Source organism: Suillus discolor (genome assembly GCF_016758755.1).
Source record: "Suillus discolor strain FC423 chromosome Unknown F5147scaffold_19, whole genome shotgun sequence".
Taxonomy (NCBI): domain Eukaryota; kingdom Fungi; phylum Basidiomycota; class Agaricomycetes; order Boletales; family Suillaceae; genus Suillus; species Suillus discolor.
The window spans coordinates 351,617-365,405 of record NW_024541266.1 but is presented as its reverse complement, the minus strand read 5'-3'; the positions used below and the strand labels follow the sequence as shown (position 1 = coordinate 365,405).

Sequence of the window (13,789 nt, the reverse complement as noted above, 5' to 3'; positions counted from 1 at the left end):
GACAAGTGAGACACTCCTGACTAACTCCCATCATGAATAATCGAAATCCATAATGCTTTCGCGCATCAAAAAGTTTCAATGTCACAAACTTTGTTATACAGTGGGCAAAGCTTATTATATCAAGCTGACAGGTGAGACGCTCCTGACTAACTCCCATCATCATGAATAATCGAAATCCATGATGCTTTCTCGCTCATCAAAAAGTTCCAATGTATTATATATGTGGCAAGGCTGGAAGGCCTCCAACCATTTTACCATCTACATCTCTTTCACATGTCTTCGCAACAGAAAGCTCTTGTTCTTCCCAAAAAGCAGGGCAGCTTTGAGCTTAGCTCCCGCAGCATCCCCAGTCCTGGGGCCGGGCAACTCCTGGTCAAAATTCAATCTGCAGCTCTGAATCCAGTTGACTACAAGATCAAGGACGCAGGTATATTCGTGACTCAGTACCCTGCCGTTCTGGGAGCGGATATTGCTGGGATTGTCGAAGAAGTAGGGGAAGGTGTCGAGAATTTCGGGAAAGGCGATAGAGTGTCAGACAATTCTTTTCCGCTGTCTGTATAGGCTTAACCTTGGTTTACAGATTAGCGCATGGCAAGTTTAGTAATGATTTTGCTGCATTTCAGCAGTATACTTTGACCGATGCAAGCTTTACAGCAAAGGTAAGTTATGTGAATGTTCGTTGACCATATCGTCAGCTACATCTCATTCCAGATTCCTGCAAGCGAATCCTTCGATAGCGCAGCTACTGTTCCTCTGGGATTAGATACTGCAGTTGTGGGCTTGTACGGAGATCAATTGGGAGCTGGGATAACACGTCCTTGGACGAAAAGCACCGACGCTGACGAATCGAAGACACCTATTGTTATCCTCGGGGGTTCTTCCTCTGTGGGGTCATACAGTAAGCAAAGTGAGACTTACTTCTTCAACTGCATCCTGACAATACTGCAGCTATCCAACTCGCTCGTCTGTCAGGATTTTATCCTATCATCACTACAGCCTCTCCGAGCAATGAAGAGCTCGTCAAGGGCTACGGCGCAACTCATTTCTTTGATCGCAACCTTTCCGGAAAACAACTGCTGGCGGCTATCAGCGAAGTTACGGACGGCCCTGTGAAACTTGTTTATGACGCCATCTCGTTGCCAGAAACACAGTCTGTAGCATGGGAATTACTTGCAGATAATGGCACCCTCGTCTTAACCCTTGCTGCATCAGTCAAGGAAAATGAAGGCAGGGGGCGCAGGGTGATTCAGACCTTCGCAGGCCCACATGCCGCTCAAAATGAGGAGCTGTGCAGCAGCTCCTGGGCTATGGTCGAAAAATGGCTTTCGGACGGCACTATAAAGGTTTGCTCTGCGAGTATTGTTCTGAATTTATGACTCACAAATGATGTAGCCGAACAACTATGAAATCCTCCCGAACGGGCTCGAAGGTATTATTGGAGGACTGGAAAGGATGAAATTGGGACAGGTGTCTGGAACGAAGTTGGTCGCTCACCCTCAGGAAACACAGTAAATGCAGGGTTGTCAACTTGTTCCGCATCCTACGTACGGAATCAGTACTCAGTGTTGGTCTTCGTCCGACTTAATACGTGTTTACCTACTCATCATATAGCAGAGCGCGTACATACACACGAATGATAGATAAGCAGGCCTTTATGGGGTCATGTCCACAGGGCTCATGAGAATAAATTGATTTTTTTTTTCAAATAGTTCCGCGGTTTACAACGGATTCAGGCGCATCTCGACTGATACAATATAATTGTACGATTACAAGTGTGTAGAGCTCTTGTTGAAAGTTCCAACGTATAAAGGCAAGGGGCAAAGTGACGTGGATGCTCAGCGCTCAGCTTGTGGTTGTAGAGGTTCTAGGTACCAAACCACATGAAATAAGAACAAATCGCACGAAGAAGTCAGCTCAAAACTCCTTGCGCACTCATTGCAACTCGCATCGACCAGTGACATGGTATCTTTATTGTCTCATTCGAACTACCCGCCTTCGGACTCGGACGCCACAAACTCACTTGAGGATATGACAATCTCTTCAAGTTGTCTGCTGGCGCAATGAGCTCAGGCTAGGAGACGAACTTCATAGATATGCAATACAGACTGATGGACTTTGAAATTGGGCCGCTTGTGCGTACTATCTTTATTTTATCTGTGTACCATATGCCAACCGTACACTGCATGCCTCTTCGACTCCACTTAGGCTGTCGCTCAGGGACTGACTGGAGTGAAGCTCCAGCGTACTACTCAGACTGTATAGTATGCCTACGCTAGCGAGGCTCCTACCATTTCTGGCGTCGCATCTCATGCACATTACCAGTGCATATGGCGTTATCCTGCAGAGCTTGTTATTAAGCTGATGCACAGGACGTAGATGATCCTCCCGCCATTTCAAATGCCCGTCGGCATGAATCATCCATGATATATTCTTGCTCATCAAGTTTCAGTTCATTATATAGGTAGCAAGGTTGGAACGCGTCCAACCGTTTTACCCTCCACATATATTTTGCATGTCTCCGCAACAGAAAGCTCTTGTCGTTCCTCACAAGCAGGGCAACTTTGAGCTTAGCTCCCGCAGCATCCCCAGCCCTGGGGCCGGGCAGCTTCTGGTCAAAATTCAATCTGCAGCTCTGAACCCAGTTGACTACAAGATCAAGGATTCAGGTTCATACGTGACTCATTACCCTGCTGTTCTGGGAACGGATATTGCTGGGATTGTCGAGGAACTAGGGGAAGGTGTCGAGAATTTCGGCAAAGGCGATAGAGTGTCAGACAATTCTTTACCCGTGTCTGCATAGGCTCAACCGTGGTTTATAGAGTGGCGCACGGCAAGTTCACTAATGACTTTACTGGATTTCAGCAGTATACGTTGACTGCTGCGAGCTTTACAGCAAAGGTTAGTTATGAGAAAGGTTCATCGACCACATTGTCAACTACAACTCGTTCCAGATTCCTGCAAACGAGTCCTTCGATAGCGCAGCTACTGTTCCTCTGGGATTAGATACTGCTGTTGTGGGCTTGTACGGAGATCAATTCGGAGCTAAGATAACACCTCCCTGGGAGGAAGGCTCCGGCGGTCACGAATCAAAGAAACCAATTGTCATCCTCGGTGGTTCTTCCTCTGTGGGTTCATACAGTAAGCGAATTGAGATTTGATTCTTCTTCAATTGCATCCTGACAGTATTGCAGCTATCCAACTCGCTCGTCTGTCGGGATTTTATCCCATCATCACTACAGCCTCTCCGAGCAATGAAGAGCTTGTCAAGGGCTACGGCGCAACTCATTTCTTTGATCGCAGCCTTTCCGGAAAACAACTTCTGGCGGCCATCAGCGAAGTTACTGACGACCCTATCAACCTTGTTTATGATGCCATCTCGTTGCCAGAAACACAGTCTGTTGCATGGGAATTGCTTGCGGACAATGGCACTCTCGTCTTAACCCTTGCTGCATCAGTCAAGGAAAATGAAGGCAAGGGGCGCAGGGTCGTTTCGACCTTCGCTAACCCACATATCCCCGAAAATGAGGAGCTGTGCAGCAGCTCCTGGGCTAAGGTCGAAAAGTGGATTTCGGACGGTACTATACAGGTCTGTTCTGTGAGTATTGTTTTGGATTTATGACTCACAAATGATGTAGCCGAACAAGTATGAGGTCCTCCCGAATGGGCTCGAAGGTATTATTGGAGGACTGGAAAGGATGAAATTGGGACAGGTGTCTGGAACGAAGTTGGTTGCTCACCCTCAGGAAACACAGTAAATCGATTGTACAATACGTCCTAATTACAAGTGTGTACTGGGAAATGTCGCGAAGAGAGCTCTTGTTGGCAAATTGTAAAGGCAAGGGGCGAAGTGACGTGGACGCTCGGCTTGTGGTGTTTTAAAGGTTCCGGGTAAGATAGTCCTCAAACAGTTACGGTTAACGTCACGTGCTAAATCGTGACAAAACCAATGATCACTCATAGGATACTTGCGACAACAAAGAGAAGAAACACTGAAACGGAAGATCTATAGAATATGTCCTTCTGCGTACTTTATCCGTTTTAAAATTGTCATTTGTGTTGAATTGCAAGCGGAGATGGTCTTACGAATAATGGAGTACTAAGATGATCCATAGTAGTCCGAAAAAGGCACTCATCTGGACTCGCCTCTGTCACAGTGTGGTCACATCACGTGAGGTTTGCGTGAGGACACAAATGATAAAAGTGGTATGATATAAATGAACAATAATGATAATGCCAAGTTCCAAATGCAATAGTAATGCTGATGTCGATGATGATAATGTATAGGTAATGGCAACAAGGTGAAATGTGATAGTCAAGATTTCAATAGACCTTATATTCGTCCGTAAACGTGGGCTGGGACATGGAATATGTTGCACTGTCCGGGTACTCACAGCGGCCTTCAAAGTACCCCGACCCATATGTCTGTAAAAACTCCTCTAGTTCAGCTGGTAGGGAGTTCAGATCGTTCTCGGAGACAGGCTGGTACTGAAAGTCCACATCAGAGGTAGGAATGGACTGCTGAGAGTTGACATCGCGAGACAGCTTCGGGTCGAACTGCGGCATGTGGGAAGTGGAGAGATCGACAGGGACAGTTGATGGCTGCAAGTAGTTAAAGGTGGCGATGGCGAGTTGAGAGGGCTGTTCGTGAATGGAGGTGAAGCTCTCGGCAGGGAAATCGGGGAAGTGTCGCTCCCAGGAGAGTTCGGTGAGCTCGCCCGAAAACTGGGGGATACCGGAGTCGCCGGACTCAGCGGGTGAGAGCGCATCGCAGGGAATGAGGCCTGCGAGCTCAGGAAATGTGAGGTCATTCAGATCCAGCGATGCAGGAATATCTTCCTCGGGCTTCATAAACCGAGTGGATGGGTAAGGTGCGGCGGCGGACCGTCGAGCAACTTTGCCCCCGAGATTGCGACGCGCCTTGGGCTCGTAGCTATGTAGGTGCTTGCGGTGACGCGTCAAGCTTGCTGGATCGGTAGTGGCAAATGCACACCCAGGGTGGGGGCACGTCTTCGAGCGTTCACGGGTGTGGGTCCTGATGTGCGTCTGCAAATTGGACTTTTGGAGGGTCTTGTAATTGCAATCAGGGAATGGACATGCGTGCATACTGATCAAGATAGCAAATGGGTCAGGAACCATTTGGTACAATAGGGTACGAGTACGTACAGAGCCTCCTTGTGTTCATCGTGCGTACGCATGTGTCTAGGAAGATCGGCCTTGCGGCTTATGGTCTTGTGGCAGACATGGCAGTCAACAGGTGTCTGTAGAGAAAGTGTCATCAGTACAAGACGCATGATGCGAGGTAGGCTGGAAACGTACCATATTGCGTCCTGCAGCAGGCATCTTGTGATAATGTTTGGGAGGAGAGAAGCGGTTGTTGTAAATGATCTGCGGGATGAAATTAAACCCCTGAGGTGAATGAATAGCGATTGCGTTGTAGCAAATTCACACATCCTGCGCGTTTCTTTTAAAGCACCAGGCGTGCTATGGACATCGAGTACGATTGCTTTTCTGCGGCGCACGTTTTTGCCTTTAAAGGCAAAAAGCGCGAAGCAATCGTGTGCGATGGTCTGAGCATAAGGGACGAGCCACTCGGTTAGCAGGGAAGGTAAAAGAGCTGGAAGAGGGTTCGATTGCGTCTCAACACTTTTCATTTTTTGCCTTGTAAGGTAAAATCTGGTTACCTGCTCAATGTGGGGACGAGTAGTGAGTCAGTGCTCCTAGTCAGGCCTTATGCACATGAATGAAGGGAAGTAGGGGCCTACAGACGCTTCCTAAAAGATTATCACCTCGAGGCGTGTCCAAAGGTATTGGGTTTCATTCCGGTGAGCACTAGTTTCTGAGATAGTGTTCGCAGTCACCAACGAAGTTGGGGAAGAATTGAACAAGACCCTTGAAGTGATGCGTTGACGTAGGTGATTAGCGTCACGTGAGTGCAACTTTGAGCAAATTTAATAAACAATTCATTATTAATATTCAATATTCAAAAGAGAAGCAACCTTTAGATCGAGCTGGGAACGGTTTGACAAGATGTATGTGCCACATAAAAATACTCGTTAAATGATACGTCATGCCGTGTGCGATCGTAGACTCACCTGCAACGAGATCGCCTTACTCGTCTGCTCCGGAGGAGCTGCATTCGATGACGGCATCCCGATGGCACTATCCCCGAGATACGGAACGAGCTCGCTGTACTGATGGATGTACGCGTCGAGCGTAGCTGGCAACACAACCAACCCATCAGAATAAGATGTCCTGCCAGAAGCTCGAAAAACAGACTCACCAGGTCCAAATATCGTACTAGCACCTTCGTATCTCTGCACGCCATACTCCTCGCGCGTCGTGATGTAGTGTCCATACGTGTTTGCAGGACCCGCGATCACCACATACGCCCTATCGTCCAGGACACCCTCCGCAATTAGCTTCGCCCTCAGTGCGTTCCTACACAAAGAACACACGTCTAGGATCGCTCATTCCTGAGAAATGTGTTTTTGGCAGAACTCAGGAGTTTTCCCGACCGGTCTGGCAAAACTCACAAAAGGAGGGTGGCAGAACCAGGCAGAACTCCAGGAAGCAAGGCTCGCGGAGATGCACCGGGAATCACACGGTTTGAACATGAAAACCGACATCCCTGAATATGGTGGCATGCCGCAGGACGGAGGACGCTCCTTTGTGTCACTGACCAGAGTCAATTTTGAGCACCTGGAACGAGTTGAGAACAGTTCGAATGACTGCTATCGTGAATATCACTTGCTCTTTTTCTCCACTTGATGTGTGACGTAGCAATGCGAATACTATTAGTATGGCATGGATTGAAGTTGCAACGTTGCAGTCTCAGGTTCCAAAATATGTATTACAGGCATATGATATACAAAAACTTAACACACCTTCTGCATGCTCACAAATGTATACATGGAAATGGACACTGCCGCGACCTTGCAATTCAACGACTTCATTTATGACGCCCGTGCCCGTTATTTCCACTAACCCCCAAAAGAAATTAGAGTAAAAAGAAAATACAACAAAAACGCACCACCATATGATTCAGAACTGTTACTGTTACTACTGGTCGCCATGAAAATTGTGACCATTGACTGGCAACCAAAAAAAAACGAGATTTAGTCGCAACAAACAATAAATAAACACAAATCACTGAGCAAGGTCCACGTCGGCATCACCGACCCCTAGTACACAGATCTGGAGCGCTCGAACGATATCTTGGTGGTGCTCAGTGGAGGTGGAACGCGCACGTGAGGTAGACGCGAATTGGTTCCGCGGGATCAAACGTTCCGTGCTTACATATGTTTCAGACGTAATGCGAAATTATTTTCTCTAGAGTCCAAGTCGACCCTTATATGAATTCAATGAGAATTGGGTACAGAGCCTTTCCGAATTCCTCGCAGACAACTGGTATGATCTTCATTGGTTTCTAATGGTCAAATTTCACTGAAGGGTCAGGTTTATGGCCGCAACGAAATATATTTATCTTTTTGTTCTCGCACTAGGCAGCCCAATCGGATGTGAGCCTCGAGGGCACTGGTCGGATGCAACGAGACTTAATGAATACCCAATCGTTCTGGGTGGCAAATAGGACCTAGTACCCCGGGGTATCTTTCCGTGGGTTCAGCTCAAGACTCTTAGCTGTGGATGGCAAAGATATAGCTGTCGTGGCTGGTGACTTTTGATACGGTCTGTCTTGCGAGCTCAACTTGAATGCCAACTAGGACAACGGTGGCTGCAACAGCCAGCGCATCTTCCAGCGCGTATTCGTCCTCTTCTTCTAGCAACCTGCGGGATTCCACAATCGTGGATCGGTTTGTATTCGATTTTCACAGGCGATAAATGATTGAAGCTCACCCAGCCCTACCTACCCTATGGTTGGAAGAAAATTATACCACAGGGAATGAGTTGGCATCTGTTAAAGTGTTTCATTTCCGAGCATCTGCTAGTATCATGATTGGCAGAACTCAAGAGTTTTGCCAGCCGGTCTGGCAAAACTGTTCCACAGCGATACTTGTACAAAGGGAGCGTGGCAGAACCTGGCAGAACTGGTATCCGAGACTCGCGAAGATTTGATTTAGATCTGATAACAACTAGCGGAAATGACTCCAAATAGTCCTGCCCCCTATGCTAGCACCCGGAAACTGACACTGGTCATGTATAAAAGCCAACCTACGTGGCCCAGAGAACACCATCAACATTCGACTATGAAATTCACCTCACTCACTACTATTGCCATATCTGCCGCAGCGATGGTCGGCACAGTTATCGCATCTGATTTAGATTCAACACCCATGGGTCATAAATGCTCCCCCAATAGTAAGTACTTTTGCGGCCTACTACCCGCAGACCGCGCACTTACGGTTATCCACAGATTCAGTGCAGTGCTCAACCACAGGCATGAATGGTTATAACAACGGGAACGATTACGGTTTTTTCTGCGGACCAGATTTCAAAATTATACAAGTCACGCCGTGTTCCTGCTCAAACTGCTGTAAGGTGGTTGCTAATGGGGCTGATTTCCAGTGTGGAAACTGAGTGAGCTTGTCTTTCCTAACTGCCTTTCGAGTCCGAGCGTTAATGTTGTTCGCTTAACAGGTTGTGCGCAAGATGGCGTGAAGGAGTGCTGTGACGTAGCTTGAGTGTCAATGTGAATATGGAATGCATTGAAATTCTGTAGCCAATGATTAATCGTTATGTCATACGCCTCACTCTGGCGAGCAACCCCCTCACAACTGGTTATCGAAATGTCCTGGAAGCGTACCCACTGACCTGCGAAGACTTCAAGAAACTAAGTTTAGGCTGTCCTATTCGAGTCGCATTCTTGGCGTACTGCAACCTTTGAAAAATTCTCACTGTAGAGGGAGTCTCATGCGTGGTTAATGGGTCTAGCGTGAAATTTTTACAACCTTCTTCAATTGTTTGCTTTGTTCGTCGGTCTATCGCATGCGACATCATGCACCTGCTGTTGTTGGTTTCCTTTCACTCTCTGGGATCTGGAACTGAGATCACGCTGCGGCTAATGGCTCATGATTCATACAGTCTCCATCCTATCCATTGAGCTTGAGAAGTCCATAATAAAACTACAGTAAGACAGAAAACCGACGGCAAGCGGCGAGCATATATCCAAGATAGTCATATCAAAGCCTTTATCATCATCTGCCTAACATCCAGTACCCCTCATCCGTCGGTTAACCCACAGGCCCAAGCTTTATCCCAAGAGCAAAAATACCGTGTCAAGTAGGTCTTATCGCGCGTAACCTCGAAGGAAAGACCATCCGATTGTATCCTCTTATTTCCAGGATCCGTCACAGGAAACCACGGTGGCCCCCACGAGAAGGAGTTAGGATCCTGCTTGTAAAGGGCAGCAGACACTGTGAATCGCTCCACATGCAAGTCTATTCCCCTTGTGGCATATGCGTCATATGAAATTGACTTGACAGGAGGCAGATGCGGGTAGACCACTGAAAAGGTTTCAAGGCTCTCCATAGAAGTCCACGTACTGTTCCTCATCCAATAATACACCGGCATTTTTGGCGAGTTTGCACCACAGCTGACGCTGCGAAAAGTGTTTGATTCCTCAGCCAAATTGATTAGGTAAGTGAGATGCGGGATTGATGCAAGGAAAACAAATATGGTGTCATTGCTGTAATACACGTTCGGCCGCTCGGCGTGACGTATTATTGTTAGATTTTTGGTTTTCCCAGGAAAAGAAGAGTGTCCGCCGACATTAAGATCTGTGCGAGAAGACCATGCATCTTGCACGCTGTCCTGGATATCCCATAAATGGTGACGGTCAACCGCAAGTTCTGGCGCAGCAAGGATCACTGGAAGCAACACGCTTATGTTGCGCGCGCGCTCCTCATCTTTGGCTGGGGGCAAATTTCTGATCTGCCAAAAAAAGGGAGAGTCTTGGTCCTCCGACCGGGCCTTTGCATAGACGAAATAGTCAAATGCGTCACTAATCCACATCCTCTGTACAGCGGAGGTATAGTCAAAGAAAAAATCGCTCTTTTTCTCAGCGTACGCTTGCTGCATAAGCAAAGCATTTGCGAACTTCTTTAAGCTGTGACGTCGGCGGAGCAAGATCGTGTGCAGGAAATTGGGGAGGATGATGCGTCTGACAAGTGGAGAGACGAGACATAAGGAGAGGGCGGTTGAGTAAGGATTTTTAATGTCATATTTCTCCTTTTGAGAAAACGTCGGCTGGGCTGCGTCTTTGCAGATGGTCAAGATAATCTCGATGGGAAGCTTAGGCACCATGATGGAAGGGTTAGATACGTACCTCGTTAGAAATGGCCCTGCCTTTAATACCCTCAGCATCAATTGTGGCGTCAGATCCACAGCAAGAGATGTACATTCAAGTTGTGTGTGGGACCGCACGTTGTGACAACAAGGATAAAAAGAAGTTGTGACTGAGGGTCCATAACACAGTTATTGTTTCTTCTAGGTCACACGATGTACTCTTGTCCTGCGGAAATTCCTATTTGTAATCCCCAAAGAGCAATGATGCGAATGTGGCACGAACCATAGAATATACCTTCCGACCCGAATCGATGACACACATATGGACTCATTCAAGGCACAACTCTTATAGTGCACGGCTGGCCACTGAGTTCAGTTGTTCCCGGACCAATTTCACTGCAAGGATGCTTTGTAAAAAGTGAGATAAAACCCATCTTCAAATCGATTTAGCATTGCCTTATTTCCCGAACTGACCCATAATATAGGACCCTGCGGCAGGCCCCCGGAAGCTCCTGCCAAGGTACACCCGCCCGACCAGCTAAAATCGGCCTCAAAAATGCGAAACTTTTGGCCTCAAAAATGCAATTCCGGGCAGAGGTCAAAAAATCACGTGGTGTGACATGGTGTGACCTCCCGCTAATTCGTGACAGATGGTGACACGCTGCTCACCGGTGACAACAGCGGCGACCATAGAGGCACATAGTATCTCAATCATATGTAATAAGTTTAACTACAGATGCATGTACGTGACCATGAATTGTGCCATAGGCAATCCCTGATTTTACTTGGCCAGATGCGATTGGTGCGATCCACGAATTAAATATACAGACTCGGAAATCTCTGTCTTAATGCATGTCTTCCATCATCCATGCATGTGCTGTATGCGTTGATACTTGTACCAGTGATCTTTCTCTGGCTTTCAGAAGGAAGAAGAGCCTGAATGTCGGCATGTGTAGATGACAAGAAGCTGTTTTGTGAGGTGTTTGAGTATTTGAGTCGGGACAGGTCGGAATAGGGTTCACCGCTGGACAAGTGTCCTATAAACCTGCCCTGAAGGACGTGAAAAATGCAATAGCCGGATAGGCCTTTCGTCCACAGTGTCTCAAAAATGCTATTTCCGGGCAGAGATTTTGCAATATTTGGCTCTCAAAAATGCTATTTTGCGGGGGTACATTAGCTGGAGCTTCCGGGGGCCTCCTGCGGCTGTCTGTGCGAGTTACATTTCTCACCGAGCAAATGCAAGCACTGACAGATGCACTCAAGGCATTGATGAAACTGTAAACTTTGATGGGTGAGCATCCCTGCGCAGGCGAGCCAGTGTATGAACTACGCCTCTATCTGTAAGCATGACACTTACGTGACGCAACTTACCTATGACGTCAATGCACACTTCTATCTGATTGGACACCACCTGGGATGCAGATCCCTATATATACAGACACCTATACGTATTAGAGACTCATCATACGATATCCCCCTTAATCTCATACGTTCATCCACGTTACTGCTGTCTGACCGTCTGTCAGTGTTGTCGTCGCACATCGACGACATTACACTTTTTTTTAACGTTCAGTGAACATACCTCTGAAGCCATATTTTCCCTTACCGAAACCAGGCTACCCTGCCCAAACCGAAACTTGCCGTTGGGAACTGACCATCTCAGTCGGCCCATCACTGTCTAGAAAGTAAACAAACTGCCTTACCAACGTTCATGTGCTTCTGTACCGCTGTCGGCAATGACACGCAGCAAAGCAAAACAATTAACTACGATTACGCATAGCTCACCGTCGACCGAGCACACCTCTCACACATCCTCGAGACCATCATCTTTGTCCTCTCTTGGCTCATCGCCCTCACCCCCACGAACTCGCACGCATACACGCAACATATCTGACTCTACAGATTCTACCGACAACGCACACACCGCCATGTCGACAAACTCAAAGGTGGCTCGTGTCGACCAACCCTCTGCAAGCAAACCGCCATTCCTCACGGCTGGTGAGCTGACTCCTGAAGCGCTTCGGGCCTGGGAGATGGGATGCACGCAGTTCTTCCTGCACAAGGATGTTAAGGACATGGAGATGGTAAAGAAAGTCGCATGGGGCATGCAGGAGCCGGTGATACAAGACTGGTACAGTAATAACCAAGCTCGGCTGGATGCTCTTACGTTCAAAGACTACATGACCGAGGTCCGCGACTACTGGCTCCCATCTGGGTGGGCAGACACGGTCTGTCGCAAAATGCTGGCGTCAACACAGGGCCAACGACCCTTCCATGAGTGGGCGGTGGACTTCCAAGGACGTAATACCTTGTTACGGGGTACTACCTCCCATCTTGTGGACGCTAACATCTTGTACCACCTGGAGGCACACATGAACCCGGATCTGGCAGTGGATTACCAGGCCGAACAAATCTCTGAAACTGATCTTCACAAGTGGATCGAGAAAGTACGTTTGCTAGATGAGAGGCGTTTGCGGTACCTTGTGAGGCAACGAGAGGTGGTCGAAACAGCCTTGCGTGCTGATCGTGCTCGCACTGGTGGAGACAAGAAACTCACTGCGGGTACACGTTTCAACTTGAAGCAAGGACAGAGCGCAACGTCCTCAACTGCCTCTTCCAAACCCTTCACACGCCTTCCTGCATTAACAGACAATGGGCGACAGCTTCTAAGGGATAACGATGGGTGCTTCAAATGCCAAGAACCATTCGCAGGTCATACGTCAAGCAATTGCCCCAAAGGCTTCCCTGACGGTAGCGCCTACAAAACGTTGACGGCGGCTACAATCAGTGCACGGAAGTCCAAGAAATCCAATGGAGTCATCGCTTCAATAGATGTTGATGGAGAGAACACGGTCGCGGTCGTGATGCCGTCCGCAGTATTGGGAGACAGTACAGACTCTGAGGAGTGCGTTGCTCCCTTGCAGACTCCTCACCTTCGTTGGGATTGTCTTGTGACTGGACCTGCTGTTTCTTCTCCTATGCGTATTTCTGCACTTATTGACCACGGTTCCTCCTTAGTTCTGATTGACGAGGCCCTCACACGCAAGCTCGGGTTACACGTGCGACAACTACCCAAGCCTGTCCCGATAACGCTTGCAGTTTCACAAAAAACAAAAACAAAGCTTGGTCCTGTCGCAATACATCAAACTTTCTTGTTCTTCGCCTGATCAGGCTTATCATTCTCGTTCCGTTCGCGCAATTGTGGCTCTGAACCTCTGTACTCCCCTGTTACTGGGAGGACCATTCTTGCAGCATAATCGAATTGTTATAGATCATGAACTGCGGACTTGTGTTGTGAAAGATGCTAACTATGACTTACTTAATCCACTGACAACAGCGCAGGTGAAGAAGACCACGTCATCGTGGGGACCAGACTTGTTTTGGATGAAAAAGAGTGTGGTAAATGAACTAAACAATGTACTTCCAGAACTTAAAATGATCATCGACGAGGAGTGCGAAAAGGTTCGCGATGTTGACGTCATTGGGGCCATACATGCGCGGATCGACAGCCTCCAGCGACAAACATTGCTTACAGCCAAAGACTTGG

At 47.8% G+C, this 13,789-nt stretch overlaps 6 protein-coding genes across 6 annotated transcripts; 3 read left to right on the top strand and 3 right to left on the bottom strand.

Moving 5' to 3' along the window:
• Positions 1 to 273: 273 nt before the first annotated feature.
• F5147DRAFT_772191 (chaperonin 10-like protein) lies at positions 274 to 1,512 on the top strand (the record flags this gene model as incomplete). The annotated part of the gene is made up of 5 exons (XM_041441330.1): positions 274 to 530; positions 581 to 659; positions 712 to 898; positions 949 to 1,343; positions 1,393 to 1,512. The coding sequence occupies 5 exons, from the start codon at positions 274 to 276 to the stop codon at positions 1,510 to 1,512; spliced, it is 1,038 nt and encodes a 345-aa protein (XP_041294393.1).
• Positions 1,513 to 2,512: 1,000 nt separating this feature from the next.
• F5147DRAFT_794550 (chaperonin 10-like protein) lies at positions 2,513 to 3,755 on the top strand (the record flags this gene model as incomplete). The annotated part of the gene is made up of 5 exons (XM_041443143.1): positions 2,513 to 2,769; positions 2,820 to 2,898; positions 2,952 to 3,138; positions 3,192 to 3,586; positions 3,636 to 3,755. The coding sequence occupies 5 exons, from the start codon at positions 2,513 to 2,515 to the stop codon at positions 3,753 to 3,755; spliced, it is 1,038 nt and encodes a 345-aa protein (XP_041294392.1).
• Positions 3,756 to 4,131: 376 nt separating this feature from the next.
• F5147DRAFT_107838 (uncharacterized protein) lies at positions 4,132 to 5,835 on the bottom strand. The gene is made up of 4 exons (XM_041428060.1): positions 5,763 to 5,835; positions 5,317 to 5,681; positions 5,164 to 5,258; positions 4,132 to 5,104 (listed from the first exon to the last, which is right to left on the bottom strand). The coding sequence occupies exons 2-4, from the start codon at positions 5,338 to 5,340 to the stop codon at positions 4,321 to 4,323; spliced, it is 903 nt and encodes a 300-aa protein (XP_041294391.1). The 5' UTR covers positions 5,341 to 5,681; positions 5,763 to 5,835; the 3' UTR covers positions 4,132 to 4,320.
• An 89-nt stretch (positions 5,836 to 5,924) lies between these two features.
• F5147DRAFT_794548 (Neutral/alkaline non-lysosomal ceramidase-domain-containing protein) lies at positions 5,925 to 7,088 on the bottom strand (the record flags this gene model as incomplete). The annotated part of the gene is made up of 7 exons (XM_041443142.1): positions 5,925 to 6,008; positions 6,093 to 6,217; positions 6,281 to 6,438; positions 6,534 to 6,561; positions 6,681 to 6,791; positions 6,885 to 6,980; positions 7,031 to 7,088. The coding sequence occupies 7 exons, from the start codon at positions 7,086 to 7,088 to the stop codon at positions 5,967 to 5,969; spliced, it is 618 nt and encodes a 205-aa protein (XP_041294390.1). The 3' UTR covers positions 5,925 to 5,966.
• Positions 7,089 to 8,869: 1,781 nt separating this feature from the next.
• Positions 8,870 to 10,260, bottom strand: F5147DRAFT_760105 (uncharacterized protein; the record flags this gene model as incomplete). Its single annotated transcript, XM_041440470.1, has 1 exon — positions 8,870 to 10,260. The coding sequence occupies one exon, from the start codon at positions 10,258 to 10,260 to the stop codon at positions 9,178 to 9,180; it is 1,083 nt and encodes a 360-aa protein (XP_041294389.1). The 3' UTR covers positions 8,870 to 9,177.
• Positions 10,261 to 11,978: 1,718 nt separating this feature from the next.
• F5147DRAFT_772188 (uncharacterized protein) lies at positions 11,979 to 13,409 on the top strand (the record flags this gene model as incomplete). Its single annotated transcript, XM_041441329.1, has 1 exon — positions 11,979 to 13,409. The coding sequence occupies one exon, from the start codon at positions 11,979 to 11,981 to the stop codon at positions 13,407 to 13,409; it is 1,431 nt and encodes a 476-aa protein (XP_041294388.1).
• Positions 13,410 to 13,789: the final 380 nt, after the last annotated feature.